The sequence below is a fragment of the Chinchilla lanigera genome, unplaced genomic scaffold, assembly GCF_000276665.1.
Source record: "Chinchilla lanigera isolate Chin_1 unplaced genomic scaffold, ChiLan1.0 scaffold00054, whole genome shotgun sequence".
NCBI classification, from domain to species: Eukaryota; Metazoa; Chordata; class Mammalia; order Rodentia; family Chinchillidae; genus Chinchilla; species Chinchilla lanigera.
In genome coordinates, this window is record NW_004955455.1 from 533,777 (window position 1) to 547,721 (window position 13,945).

Sequence of the window (13,945 nt, forward strand, 5' to 3'; positions counted from 1 at the left end):
GTAGCTTTTCAAGTCCTTCTTCTCTGTCATTTCCCACACTTCAGAACACAGCTGTGTCCACCCATGTGATAGACTTACAAAGCCCTCAGCTACCTCACAGTGCAGCATCCCTCTCAGGCATTCTAAAGAGTAGGAAAAGCGGTGGGGAAAAAATTTGCCACCGGTGAACAGGTTTAAGAAAATCAAGACTGTCCAGGCAGCTCCACCACAGGACTTCTCAGAGCCTTTGACTTGGGTATTGATGTGCACTGTGACCTTCTGAGAGGCAGAGAAGAGTTTAGCCTTTTCAAAATGTCAATAGTGCATTGAATGAGGTTTGGATATTGGAGAACACGTTTGAGAAATGCCTGTCAGATTTAATCTGTTGAATTAGCAAAATTAGCTGAGGTATTGGCATGGGAGTCTACACAAGTTAGTAGTCAGTTTGCGAGCAGGACTCTGAACTCCTTCCTGGGGATCCAGAGCACTGGGATGGCTCTTCTGTTTTGGCCTCTGTGATGACTTTTGCCTGCTTCCCTTTCCTAGGCTACGCTGACCACATGGGGCTCGCTCAGTTCCGCCGGCGTTTTCAGGTGCTAGACCCTGTGCTGCTGAAGAAGCTCGCGTCAGCCCCTGAGGGAATAGATGAGAGGAAGGTATGTGAAGCTGGTGCAAGGAGGTGGGGTCTCTGGATGCTTCTGCTGAGCTCCTGTTTCATATGGGACTACCCTAAGGGAGATCTGGATCGGGTGGGACCTGAGAGTGAGGCTTTGGGGTGATCCTAAGGGGTGAGGTTTGGCTCAGACCTCTGCTCCAGATGGCACCCTCCCCGCCATGTCCCTGGGGACCATCCATTCACCTACCACAGTCGCCCTTCCAGAACTGTGTGTGAGGAAGTACAAGAGGAAAATGAGACCAGGATGATGAGAACAGCCTGTCTCAGCTAAAAGGGATTGCAGCAAGGTGAAAAACCACCATTTCCTGAGGCCCCTATTGACCCTGGGGATGGTACACACGAACAGGGCTTCGGAGCCCAAAGTGCATGGGAGATATTCTCCACTTAGGGACTGTAATGAATGTTTGCTTCAGGGACCTTGCAGCAGCCTTTCCCCTTAACTGTCTTCTCCAATCTTGCATAGCTGGTGACATCCAGCTATGAAGGTCTGACTCATATATGCTGCTCTTTGTTTTAATGTTTGTGTAGCCTCTGTCCTTATTGGGAATTATGTAGACACCCTATATGTTTTCTGGCTCCTAGCGAATCTAATAATGGTCCCAGCTAAAAGGTACCACAGGATGACCAAATTGGCTTGACCAGTATTGCCAAGCTCAATTATTTGTACTTGTGTGGATATACAGTACTCACCTGTATATTTTGCTCCTGTGTGTCTCCTTTCTCCAACTCTGCTATACAGTCACGATCTCTTGTCTTTGTTCCTGGTGCCAAAGTCTTTACAATAAGTGTTTCTATTGAGAATGGCTATGGGCTTATCAATAATTACAGAGCTTGTTAGAATTTGTAAAGCCCAATTGCCCAGTTGCATTGCAGCAGCCCTGCAAAAGAAGAGCTATTATGTGCTTGCTTTTTACAAATGACAAAATGGAAGCTCTTAGAAATGAAGCCACACTCCTGAGGCCACACAACCAGGCATTTGTGGGTTTGTTCCCTGAACTTCACTGCCTGGATTTCAGGGGTTGGTAGTTGAAAAAAAATAGTTCTCAAGTCAAATAGAAATGTATTTGACTACCAGCTTGGGCAGCATGAGCTTATGCAAGTTACTTCTTTCTTCTGTCTCAGTTTTCCCATCTGTACAGTGGGACCATCCATAATGCGTGCCTCCACAGGGTGTCCTGAAGATGTCATGTTTTGGTACAGGTGATGTGCTGTACAGAGGACCTGGCATGTAGCACAGGCTCAATAGATATTAACTACTCCACCAACATCACCGGCATCTTTTAAATCCAGGGTAATGGCAACTGTACCATGCAGACTTTATACTTGTTGAAGCCTCACCTCTACAGGAGTGAGTTCGTGTGTGCTTGAGATCATCAGCACTGTAGTCCTCAATCAGTCAGTGGATTACAAAGCTAGAGAAGGAAGCACAGTCATGGTAATCAGGTCCCTTGGCTCTTCTCCATGCCAGGGCACAAGCCACCTCCAGCAGACTAGGCAGGACCAGCTCACAGTGAGAAGGGTCATGATGCAGCGCCATCCCCTCTCAGGGTGATGGGTTAGTTTAGAAAGCCATGACATTCTGCTTGGCTTGCTGTCATCAACGACTCTGCCAATCATTCCTGGGGGCTCTTTATTTTTGGTTCCTCCAAACCTGATGTCCTTGCAGAGGGTGTGCAGTGGACCCATCGAAAAGGTCTTGGGTTCCTCTGCAATTGAAAATGGGGCTGGAGTTGGGTGTGGGGGCGTTTTCCGCGGGGGCAATGGGTGTAGCATATGGCAGTGTTTCTATTCTGGATGAGTCAGCAGGTCTGTGTTGCAGCCAAGCTGAAACCTTCTCAGTATACACTGGAGGCCCCAGGAAAATGGAAAATTACAAGCGGAATGGACTTGGTTAGCAGTTTTTGTTTTTTCATATTCTTTTTTTATTTGCTCACAAATTTCATTTGCCACAGCATAGAATTTTAGTAGCAAAGAAAGGAAACACCATTCTGCTTCTTATGAAAAAGCTGATAAATATTCATTCACTAGGCAATGCAATATGCCATGAATTATACATGAACACGTGCTCGGGTGGGCAAACCAGCGGCCTCTGTGTGCAAAGCAGTTAAGACCTTAGGATTTAGGAAGACAAGTTTGACAGCTAGAAAAGGTCAATATTGCCATCAGCCACTAGGCGGCAGCAAAGGGAATTCATTGGCAGGGTGTAAACTGGGCTTGGTGACGTGTCCCTCATGCCTAACATGTGGTGTCTTTCTATGCCATGACTCTTTCGCAGTGAAGTACTCTCATTCTCTGGGCACCTGCTGTGTACTTTGTGTTTTTGTAACAAAAATAGCATATGCCTTTTACCTCATATGTGTACCTGTGCTTCAGAAAAGTACTGTGCATAATGTGAAAGGTTAGAAAGCTATGACTTGAGACAACACGAACCAAGTATCTATTTCAGGATGAACAGGGCACAGTCCCGAGGCAAAATACACTAGAGCAAGCACTTTCCATACTGAGTGATGGCTCTCTGAAGGCTCTTCAGTGGAGGTGCGGAATCAAAGACCTTGGCTGGCTGCAGGAAAACCATGAAGGAAGTAAAATCCTCTTGGTCCATTCCATGGTCCTTTTTGGGAAGCAGTGTCCTGTGCTGACTTCTAGCTGCTCAAGATGTTCCTGTAGCTTTTAGCACCTAGGAACATTCTCGGGCTTCCCAAATTGTCCTCCTTTTCTCTCTATTGTGGGTAGCATTCCTCTCTCCCAGGCTACCCCATCTGGTTAAGATTATGCCTTAACCAATGCTGAAGCCCACTCAGAGCGACTATCATGGTGGACTCACGGTGGTCAGTGAAGGAGCTCTTTCAGCTCCCCTTGGCTGCCTCCCAGACTCTGCTGGAGCAAGAATTGCCAAGTCTCTGATTGATGTGGTGCAAGGAAACCCTCGGGCCTGCCTTCTTCCCCTCAGATTGTCTACGGTACTGATTGATTTTAGCCAACAAAATCTCTTTCCCTGGGGACTTGATCTGAAGAACATAATTAAGAGCTTTCAATTCATCTTCTCAAAGGCAGCCACTGTTGCTCTTTCTCGAAGTCTGGTAGATGCTCTCAGTTTCCTCTGAATTCATCCCTAGAGTCCTCTCTGTTGGGCAGAGGTCCCTAGGAGGCTCCGCCTGGAGGGGGAGCTGTCCACTCTGCAGGTGCTGAATGTAGAATTTCTTCACCACTTTTCTTGCTCACTGTGCTGTGCCCTTCCAGTTTGGATCTACGATTTCAATTACTGTACATATTTTCTAATCAGTGTTATCCAGTCCAGGGGTCAGTGTGTGTGTGTGTGTGTGTGTGTGTGTGTGTGTGTGTATAGTTTCTACCTTGTTCTAGGCCTTCTATTATAGTCCAAAGCATATATAGTTAAGTAACAGATTCTCTCCATCGTTAGGGAAAGATTAATTCAGTGTGTGAGTGAGAGGTTCATTAGTTAAAGTACATGGCTTCGGGTCAGAAGGGTTGGGTTCAGATTGTGTCTTTACCCCATCTCTTTCTGCTCTTTTTGAACGTAGGCAGATGTAATAGCCATCGCAAAACGTCTAGGACAAAGTAGGTTCTCAACAGATGAGCACTGTGCATGTGGGTTTCATGGTGGAATCTGCTGTACTGATAGGGGCCAGTGATTCACAAGGAGAGCATCTTCTTCCACTGAGCCACAAGAGTGGCTCTTCACTTTTCCTGCAGTCTTCCACTGCCTGTCCAGCACATACAGCCTAATGTGAGATGTCAGCCCATATGCTTTTGAGTGCATCCTTCTTGGACGTTATAGAGAAATCTCTCGCACAATTTTAGAGCACAATTTCTGTATATAATTGTTACATCATTTGAGAAGAATCATGTATTAAAACCTCCAGCTGCTCCAACTGCTAGCATTGAATTGTCTATCCATTAATTATATTAATGTTTGCTTTACATGTTTTGGGCTCTCTGTTTAGATGTACACATTATTTATTATTGCTGTACCTTCTGATGGATTTATCCCTTTATTACTTCAATGTCTCCTTTTGTGTTCACTGATGACTTTTGTTTTAAATTTAGTTTTGTTTGATAATACAGCTACCCCAACACTCTTATGTTTAGTGTTTACATGATTTATCTTGTTTCATTTACCCCCTTTGTAAAATTTGTCTTTGAGTATAAACTGTATGTCTTGTAAACAATAGAGTTGTCATTTTATTCAAATCCAGGCTGTCAGTCTCAGCCATTTTATTAACATGTTCAATCCATTTATATTTAATGTGATTATACCCATTATTTTATTCTTTGATTTCTATGTGCTAATCTGTTTTTTATCCTTCTCCTCCTTCACTGCTTTATTTTGTGTAAACTAGATATTTTCCAGTGGACCACTTGAGTGCCCTGTTCTTGTGATTGCCCTAGGGCAGTGATGGCAAACCTTTTAGAGACCAAGTGCCCGAACTGCAACCCAAAACCCACTTATTTATCAGATAGTGCCAACATTATAATTAAATCAGAATATTGATGTTTTAGTTTAGAAAAAACAACCATACATTAGCATCCTATGTCTTAAAAGAAAACACAGTGTTAGTTACTTTTCTCCCATTGCTGAGACAAGATACCTGACACACAAAATTATGGAAGGAAAGGTTTATTTAGCTTACAGTTTGCAAGGTTTCAGTCTGTAATCAGCTGGCTCCAAGGCAGGGTGGCATGGCTAAGGAAAAACAGTACATGGAAGATTCCAAAAGCAACAAGAGCAAAAAAGAGGAGAGAGCCTCTTTTCCTCCCTTATATTGTATGCAGGCTACCTGCCCTAGGGCTAGTGTAGCACTCACAGCCCCAATCCCAGCCTAGACAATGAACCAATCACAGACTCTAGATTCAGCCACCTCCAAAAAGCCCTGCCCCAGGGCTGGAGATATAGCTCAGTGGCATAAGCGCCTGCCTGGCAAGCATAAGGTCCCGAGTTTGATTCCCGGTACCAACACAAAACAAAAAGCCCTTTTCCCCATGACTGCATGAGGCTTTAGGGGGACATCTAGACACAAACAGTAACACACTGTGACAGAGCTTTCAGCGATACAAACAGCTTTTTATTGAAAGGTAAAATTTTGCATTTGGTGTGCTTTTGGACAGTTAATGTGATCTTTGCTGTTGTATGCATGCTGATCGTTTGTCAAACCTTGGCTGGGGGGACTCGAGTCACATGCTGACAGAGAGGGCTCTGCATGCCCACTGCAGCATGTATGCCATAGGTTTGCCAGCACTGTTCTAGAGCTTACAATGTATATCATGATTCATAACAATCTACTTCAGATTAACAGTAATTCTGGCAGGATACAAAATCTTTGTTCCAATATAACTCCATTTCCCCCTGCCATCTTGGTGGCATTATTATAATATGTATCACAAATATATATGTACATATTATAAACCCAATGATACAGCCTTATAGTTTTATTTAATCTTCTATCTTTTAAATTTCTTACATATTCATATTTTCTGGTGCTCCTTAATTCTTTAAGGATTGAAATTATCTCCACTACCATTTCTTTCATCCTTTACTATAAGTACCGAAGATAGATCTACTAGCAAGAAGTTCTCTTCATCTTTGTTTGCCTGGGAAAGCCTTTATTTCATCTTTATGTTTGAAGGAGAGTTTTGCCATGTATACAACTCTTGACTGACAAGATTTTTTTGCCCCTCTCAACATGTTTAATATGTATTGTCACTGCATTCTGGACTTCAGTGTTGATAAGTTTAGCCATGAATTGTTTTGCTGTTTCCCTTTACAGAGTGAGTTATTCTCTCTTGCTGCTTTCAAGATTTTCACTGTGTTTTCCTTCAGCGTTTTGCCTATGGTGCACATTGGGTGCATCTCTTTGTGTTTACCTATTTGGAATTCATTGGCTTGTGATGAATAATTAATATTTTTGGGGAGTGGGTCAAATTTGGGAAGTTTTTCAGTGTCTCATGTTATTTTCTGTCCCTTTCTCCTCTCCTTCTGAGGCTCCTCCTCTATAAATATTAGTAGCCTTGACATTGCCATCCATGCATGTCTCTGAGGCTATGTTCACTTTACATTATTCCTATTTATCTTTGTTCTTTCAATTGGGAAGTTTCTATTGATCTGTCTTTAAATTCGCAAACTCATTGACAGGTGTCGGTTTTCCTGTTAAGCCTCTTCAGTGAATTTATCATTTCCATTATTTTACTCTTCATGTGAAGCATTTCCACTTGGATTTTAAAATAACTTGTTTTCATTTTATTATATTTTATGTCATTATTACACTGCATGTGTGTGCATGTGCGTGCATGCATGTGTGCATTTGCTGGGAATTGACCCAGGGTCTTGTGCGTGCTAGGTACATACTCTACCACTAAGCTACACCTCCAGACTATACTGCCGTGAACTCTCTGAGTAGCAGCCCCTTTAGTTCTTTGAATATATTTACAATAACTGCTTTGAAATTTTTGCCTGCTGAGTCCAAGTTCTGACCCCGCCGACAGGATTTCTATTACTTCTCTTTCCTCCAGGTATAGGTCCTAATTTTAGGTTTCTTTGGCATGTCCTGTACTTCTTGTTGAAAACTGGACATCCTAGATAAAACACTGTAGCAATGCTAGATTTTGATCTTTTCTTAATCATTTAGGAACTGTCTTAACTAGGTTTCTAGACTCTCTCTTTCCTTTGGTGTGGAACTGCTGACATCTCTGACCAGTTTTTTAAAATTCTTTTCATTTTAAAGCCTGGCTCACCAGTGATACCACCCTCCTGTGTGCACATATCTTGGTGGTCAGCAGGGGTGCTGATGAGACTCCTTGAATCTGTGCAGTGTTTACATTCTGTGATGGAGCTCTGCATGGATCAGGGCTCTAGCTTTTGCTTTTCTCTCTCTTTTGCCTCTGCATATGTTCAAAGAGGAATATTCAAAGACAGCTAGGTCCTTCTCCAGTCTCTTTTATTTTTGTGCTTAGCTTGAGCCAGAAATATATAGGAATGTTGTATTAGTCAATGTTTACAAGAGTCAGATGTAGAAGAGTGCAAGAGATCTATATGTTCTCTGGAGATGTGAGGACCTGGATGCCACGAATGTCCATGGCAAGTCCACACCAGGATGGTACGGAGTCCATGATGAAAGACTGAATGATCTGTGCTGCAAAGTCCAAGGGTTGGTGCTGGAAGCTAGAGAGTCTGCTCCCCCAGGCTGAAAGACCAAAGCTGGAAGCCAAAGAATCCGCACCAAGGACCATAAGATGTTGCCCAAAGCAAAGGCAAAGACCAGAGCTCCCATCCAGAAGTGTCTGTACCAGGGATCAGCAGACCATGCTCAAGGTGATGGAGAGGGCCAGAGCTCCTCCTTGGCAAACACCAGAGTTCAGCCGAAGAGAACAGCCAAAGCTCCTCCGAGGGAAACCAGCATACAATCCTCCCCTCCTGTTCTCCCTTTAAATCCCAGGACCACGCTCACTCAGCCTGGCTAGTCATTTCTGTACAAACTGACCATCAGTTTATCAATCACTACAAACTTAATGAGCTTGCTGAGGTTGTCCTGTTTCCTATATCTCCTTGTTAAATTTCAGGCTTGTGCATGGTCTATCGTTTGCCTTAGCAAAGACAACTGCTTTAGTCTTAGCAATGCCATTGACCTCCCCCATTTGTTTGCTGCCAAGGTTGTGACCATTTCCAATTATGCTCCCAGGTAAGGGCTGATTCTATCCCTTCCACGATACACGTAAACCCCTTCTGGCAGCAAAGCCACTAACTTTCACAATTTGCTTCATGCTGGTGGGTTTCTGCGGGGACAGAACTGGGGTGGAGGGAAGGAAAGAGGAAGGGAGACCCCTCCAATCATGATTACCACCAACTCTCACGTCCTACCTGAGGTTCAGTAGTCTTTCTTGAATAAATGCTTCCCAATTCGTTCAGTCCCTTTGTTCGATTTCCAGAATTTTGAACTTGATCCTTGGGGAATAGTATCCATTTTTGTCATTTCTGGGTAAAGGGGAGAGGATTTGTTAAGTTCCTTGTTCCACCATTCTGGAAGTCTTACTCTTACCTGCTGCTTTATGAGCTCACTCAATCCCACTACATCCCTTGTGGCGCAGGTGGGATTACCTCATATTCCTGAAAAGGCAACTGAGAAGAGAGAGGAGGGGTGAGTGCGTAGGATGACACAGCCTGTGGATGTCGGCACTGGGTGGGATGTCAGTGTTGGAGGGTGGAGGGCAAGCTTGCAAGTCCCATCTTTGCTTTTGCATCCCCTGCCGTCACATATGCTAGACGCATGGCCTTTGCCAAGTCATTTATTTGCACTGGGCTCAATTTCTTTTCCTGTAAAATTGCGTTGAAATAGGGCTGGGGATTTAGCTCAGCGGCACAGCGCCTGCCTGGCAAGCGCAAGGTCGTGAGTTCGGTTCCCGGTACCGGAGAAAAACCAAAACAAACAAACAAACAAAAAAAAAAAATTGCGTTGAAATAGTACCTATTGCAGAGACTTGAAAACAAAGAGTTATTATGTGAAAGTCCTTAGAGCAGTGCTCAGACCTAGAAAAAAATGACTACAGACTGTTTCCTTGGAGCAAAATGGCAAATATCTTACTCATCAAAGTGATATCCTGTGTTGAGCGATAAACCTCCATCATCTGGACAATCTGGATCCATGGACGTGCTGATTCTGTACAGGCCAGGACAAAGAAGATATTTCTTACTATAACCCCCCATTCGTACCAGGTCTTTTCCTTCCAAATGGCTGCTGGACAATGATTGCATTGTGTTGAGCAAAATGAAATAATTGATATTTGGCCTAAACAAAGAGTGATCTCATATCATTCACTCTAATATTATCAATCAGGATAACAAAAACAGCAATTAAGCACGAAGTCATTTACAAAGTACTTTTCATATATTCTCAATTAGTCTTCCCAAGTGCTGTATGGTCCAGGCAAAGGGTATTATCACCGTGTTGCAGGGAAGGACAAGGGTCAGATGTATGGCATCATGTCCGCATTTACCTATTCCATCATTTGCACTGGAGCTTGCTTATCTGCAAGATGAGGCCAACAAAACAGAATACGGTATCTCCATTAGGGCTGGTATTCTTGGCTACACAGACATCCTAAGGATTCTGTGAAAACAAAGAGGTGGAGAAGAATCCTCAGTTATTGTGGTGACCATGCTCTTTGGGAGTGTTTGGGGTGTATCCAAGAAAAGAAAGGCTTCTGTGTTCTACAGAATCTCTACCAGGTTTTGTCCAACACAGGTGATGATGGGCATGGAATAGCTTCAAACATTTATTGAGCACTTGTTCTATGCAAAGCCCTCTGCAGTACAGCCTTAGAATCTATTAAGAACAGAGTGCATTATTTCTCCCTTCTTCTAGGGAGGTGTCTGAGGCTCAAGCGAAGTACTTGCCTGAGGTCAGTTTATGGGTGATAAAACCAAGACCCAAACTCAGGCAAATCCAACTCCAGGTTTTGATACTTTTTCTCCCAACATCTACCCTAGAGTTTACCTCCAAGATAGACTTAGGAAAATTTTACTGGCCATGGCTTACACTTTTTTTTCCCATCTACCTTATTTCCAGCCAATTTTTATTATATTTTTTCTTGTGCAGAAAGAAAAACCATTATATTTTGGATACATTGGTTTTATGCATTTCTGCCGCCTACAACTCCCTTGAAACATTTTTGGCTAGAATGCAATAAGTGAAGCCATTGAAATTTTGAAGGAGTGTGGTAAAATGTTCTCTCAAGAGGTCAGAAAATAAAACTACCTCCCCAATTGCAGTCTAGGAGTAGACTTTTAATAAGCAATTGGGGGGGGGTGTTTTAGGAAGTGTTCTGTGATGCTGTTGACCCAAGGAATCGAATCTCATCTGCTCAAGGACTCCAATCTCATCTCATGTTTCTTGCTACTTGAGTGTTGCAATTATGTTTCTGACAGTTTATCCTGAAAAATAGACTTCCCGATTTTCAGTGAATGGGAGACCAATGAGGGGCGACATGAGGGGGAAGTGGGAGGGGGGTTGGCAGCCACAAAGGAACTAGGCACGACCTGTGTTTATCTGAAGGTACACATCTCTGGTGAGGTTGTTTCACAGCCTGTATGATTATTTGACACGAGGAAGATTCCATTGAAATGGTTGGTGATTTGGTCACTGCTGCATCTAGAAATCTCTTTGAGTGAATTTGTTGTTCCTCCATGGGGCTGCCCCTGTCTAACCCCTTGCTACTGCACTTCCTTTATTTGGCCGTGCATTCATTCATTGCAATAATTATCAAGCTCCTCTTGTAGAAGAGTGTTGAAGTGCAACAGAGGAAACAAATGAGGAATAAACATACACTCTCCTTGCCACAGTCTTGGTCAGGCAGATATAGTTATTGGCATTGCCATTCATTGAGCAAATATTTGTAAGTGAGGCAGGAGCTGGTACGGACAGTGAAGGAAGCACAGAGGGCTGGTTGGCTGTCCCAAGGGGACTTGGTGACATAGTAAGGGAACTTCTTTGGGTGCCCCAGAATCACCCTAGGTGGGTGAAGCAGTTCAAGGAGCAGATGCTACAGTGGGGCAGGCAGACCTAGGTCAGAATCTGGCTCTGTCCTTTGTGTAAACTTTTAACCCTCAAGAACTACCTTCATCTGGGGTTTATAAAATTTTTGTATGAGCATTAAAATATACATAAAGTTTACCATCTTAGCCATGTTTAAGTGGCATTAAGCACTTTTACAACATGGTACAATCATTAACACCATATATTTTCCTAACTTCTTTTTGGAAAACTGAAACTGTACTTTTTAAATGCTAACTCCTCATCTCCCTTCTACTGGATGTTCTATGGGTTTGCTTATTCTAGGCAAGTTGTGTAAGTGGAATCATACTGTGTTTGTCCTTTTGTGACTGTTTTATTTCACTTAGCATAATGCCCCCAAGGGTCATCCATGATGTAGCATGGGTCAGAATTTCCTTCCTTCTCTGAGTCCCTACTTTTATTTCCTTTGGGCACATATACAAAGGGGCAATTGCACATATACAGAGGGACGATTGCTGTATTCTCTGTTTAATTTTTTTGAGGAACTACCATGTGGTTTCCCATAGCAGCCACCTTCTTCATTTTGCTTTGTAGCTGTTGTTTTCTCCACTATAAAATGGACATGGTGGAAGGACAACCTACCAAAGGTTGTTATTTTGTTTTCTATTTTGTTTTGTTTTTGTTTTTGCGATACAGGACATTGAACTGATGTACATATCCAGCCCTTTTTATTATTTTTTATTTAGAGACAGGGTCTTGCTAAGTTGCTAAGTTGCCTAGGCTGCACATGAACTTATCATTCTCCTGCCTCAGCCTCCCGGAGGGTACGACCATGCCCAGCCTGTGGTTGCTTTGGGGATGGAAAGAACTGGTATCTCAGTCTGAGCTCCTCTTTTGCACATGCCTGTGTGATTTGGGGCTGTTAGGCAAAGCTCATAGACATGTGGGCTCATTGTCTCTCTCCCAGCAGCATTTGATGACCTTAGCTTCCCTTTTGGATTCTCCTACTTTGTGTCTATCTTTTCCTCTAAGTTTCCCCCTCTGTCTGCCCCAGGCGGTGGAGGAGCTTCTTCAGACCCTGGACCTGGAGAAGAAGGTGGTGGCCATGGGGCACAGCCAAGTAAGTAGAGTGTCTTTCTGATGACATTCTGTCTGTCAATAACCCATTGCCTCCTTTTTCCAAATTAAAAACAAGGAGAATAATGTTCTGCCCCGCCTGTCTTACAAGTTGTAAAGCTAAAATGTCATAATGTGGGAGGAAACAGCATTGGTTAGAGGTTACACTCCAGGGACACTTGGGAAAATTAACATGCTGCTACCTAACTGGCCTTTTGTGCCTAAGGAAGAGCTCATAAATGTGAAAAGAGGAGCTAGGCCCTCTTCCGCACACCGCGCCTGTTCCTTGTACTTTGTAAGCAGCTGTGACGCACTGTAGTTCTAGCTGATCAGCAGTAGTATGTGAGCAGAAAGAAGGGATGTGAGAGGGGCGCAGGATTATTTGGGTGGAGAGGTAGTTTTTTTTCCCAAACTGGTGCTGAGCCAAAGCTCTTGTAAATATGCATACATGTTTAGAGAGAATTTAATACTTTCCTAATATGTTTATATACCACACTCCTTCAGGAGGGGAAGCATGGTATTTAGGGATTCTCAACCCATTCAGCCTTTGTTTCTGTGGAGTACTCATCACTATCTTCTGATGCTGGTGTTCCATGGGCTGTAGTTTGGGAAGTGAGACAGAGAGATTTCAAACTCCAGACCCAGGCAGTGAGCCAGGGAAAAAGGGCAAAGTTTAGAAATACAAACTGGAGAGGGAACAGACTAAAGGAAAAAGGATTCCATCCATCTTCTCACCTAGTTTTCATTGATTGATTAACATCGTCCAATATACCATGGTTGATGGATCCCTGCTTCCAGGTCTTAGGTGAGGTACTAGGGTAGGGTCCTCTTCTCAGGAAGCCTGTCCTGATGGTGTTCTTGGTCACGTGTCCTTCTTGGAGTGGGCCATGTCACTTTCCTGGGAGTCATTCCCACTGCCTGCTGCCTCTCAGCCTATCTGAGCACACCAGCCTCTCCCTTCTGGCTGCCAGGTCCTGCTAAGGTATGTGGTCTAGGCTGTTAGTCTACCGTGGTCTCAACCTGATTGCTCCTGCTTGGAGTTGCTTGTCTGGGTCTTTGCAGATGTTTCCAATAGAGAGAATAAACCTGTCCATTACTGTGGTCCCTCCACGAGCCAGGTGCCGTGTGGGTGTTTTCTTATTTTGTTCCTCACGGTCCGCTGTGAGATAACAAGGACATTTCTGCTTTGCCCAGGAGGAGGCTGTGCCTTTGGGAAATAAGCCCCTTTCCAAGGGCTTCCTGGGAGCCAAGAGCACAGACTCTGTGAGAACTTGTATGGGTCCAAATATCAGGGTCTATCAGTATGCCAAGGGCTCTATTATTAATGGCAATGTATCATACATTCCTTACACACAGGTCTATGTGGTCCTGTATCAGGGAATGCTCTTTACCTTCACACGATCCATCCTCCTAGACCAGCAGTTCTTTCTCAAAGTGTGGCCCTTGGACCAGTAGCATCAGTGTCCCCTGAGAGCTTTCAAGAAGCACAAATTCTCAGGCTCGAGGCAGCAAGTTCTCCGGGAGTGGCAGGGCTCCTGGGTCCGAGTGTGGGCCAGACTCATACCACCACGATTCCCAGCCGAAAAGCGCGCACAGAGCCAGGTAGGCCCCACCCAATCCCGGAGGCCAGGACGCGAGAACAAAGACCCCG

The 13,945-nt window shown here is 44.0% G+C and overlaps 1 protein-coding gene and 1 long non-coding RNA gene across 4 annotated transcripts in view; one reads left to right on the top strand and one right to left on the bottom strand.

The window, feature by feature from the left end:
• Myo18b (myosin XVIIIB) overlaps window positions 1–13,945 on the top strand; it is a 258,854-nt gene that overhangs the window by 96,469 nt on the left and 148,440 nt on the right. For all 3 annotated transcript variants that reach the window (XM_005396137.1, XM_005396139.1, XM_005396138.1), the window contains exons 21-22: window positions 526–635; window positions 12,233–12,298. In XM_005396137.1, coding sequence (XP_005396194.1) covers window positions 526–635; window positions 12,233–12,298 — 176 coding nt within the window. The remainder of the gene's footprint in view (window positions 1–525; window positions 636–12,232; window positions 12,299–13,945) is intronic.
• On the bottom strand, window positions 7,598–8,984 carry LOC102012280. The gene is made up of 3 exons (XR_262806.1): window positions 8,766–8,984; window positions 8,529–8,642; window positions 7,598–7,868 (listed from the first exon to the last, which is right to left on the bottom strand). It is a non-coding gene; the product is annotated as an uncharacterized LOC102012280 (long non-coding RNA).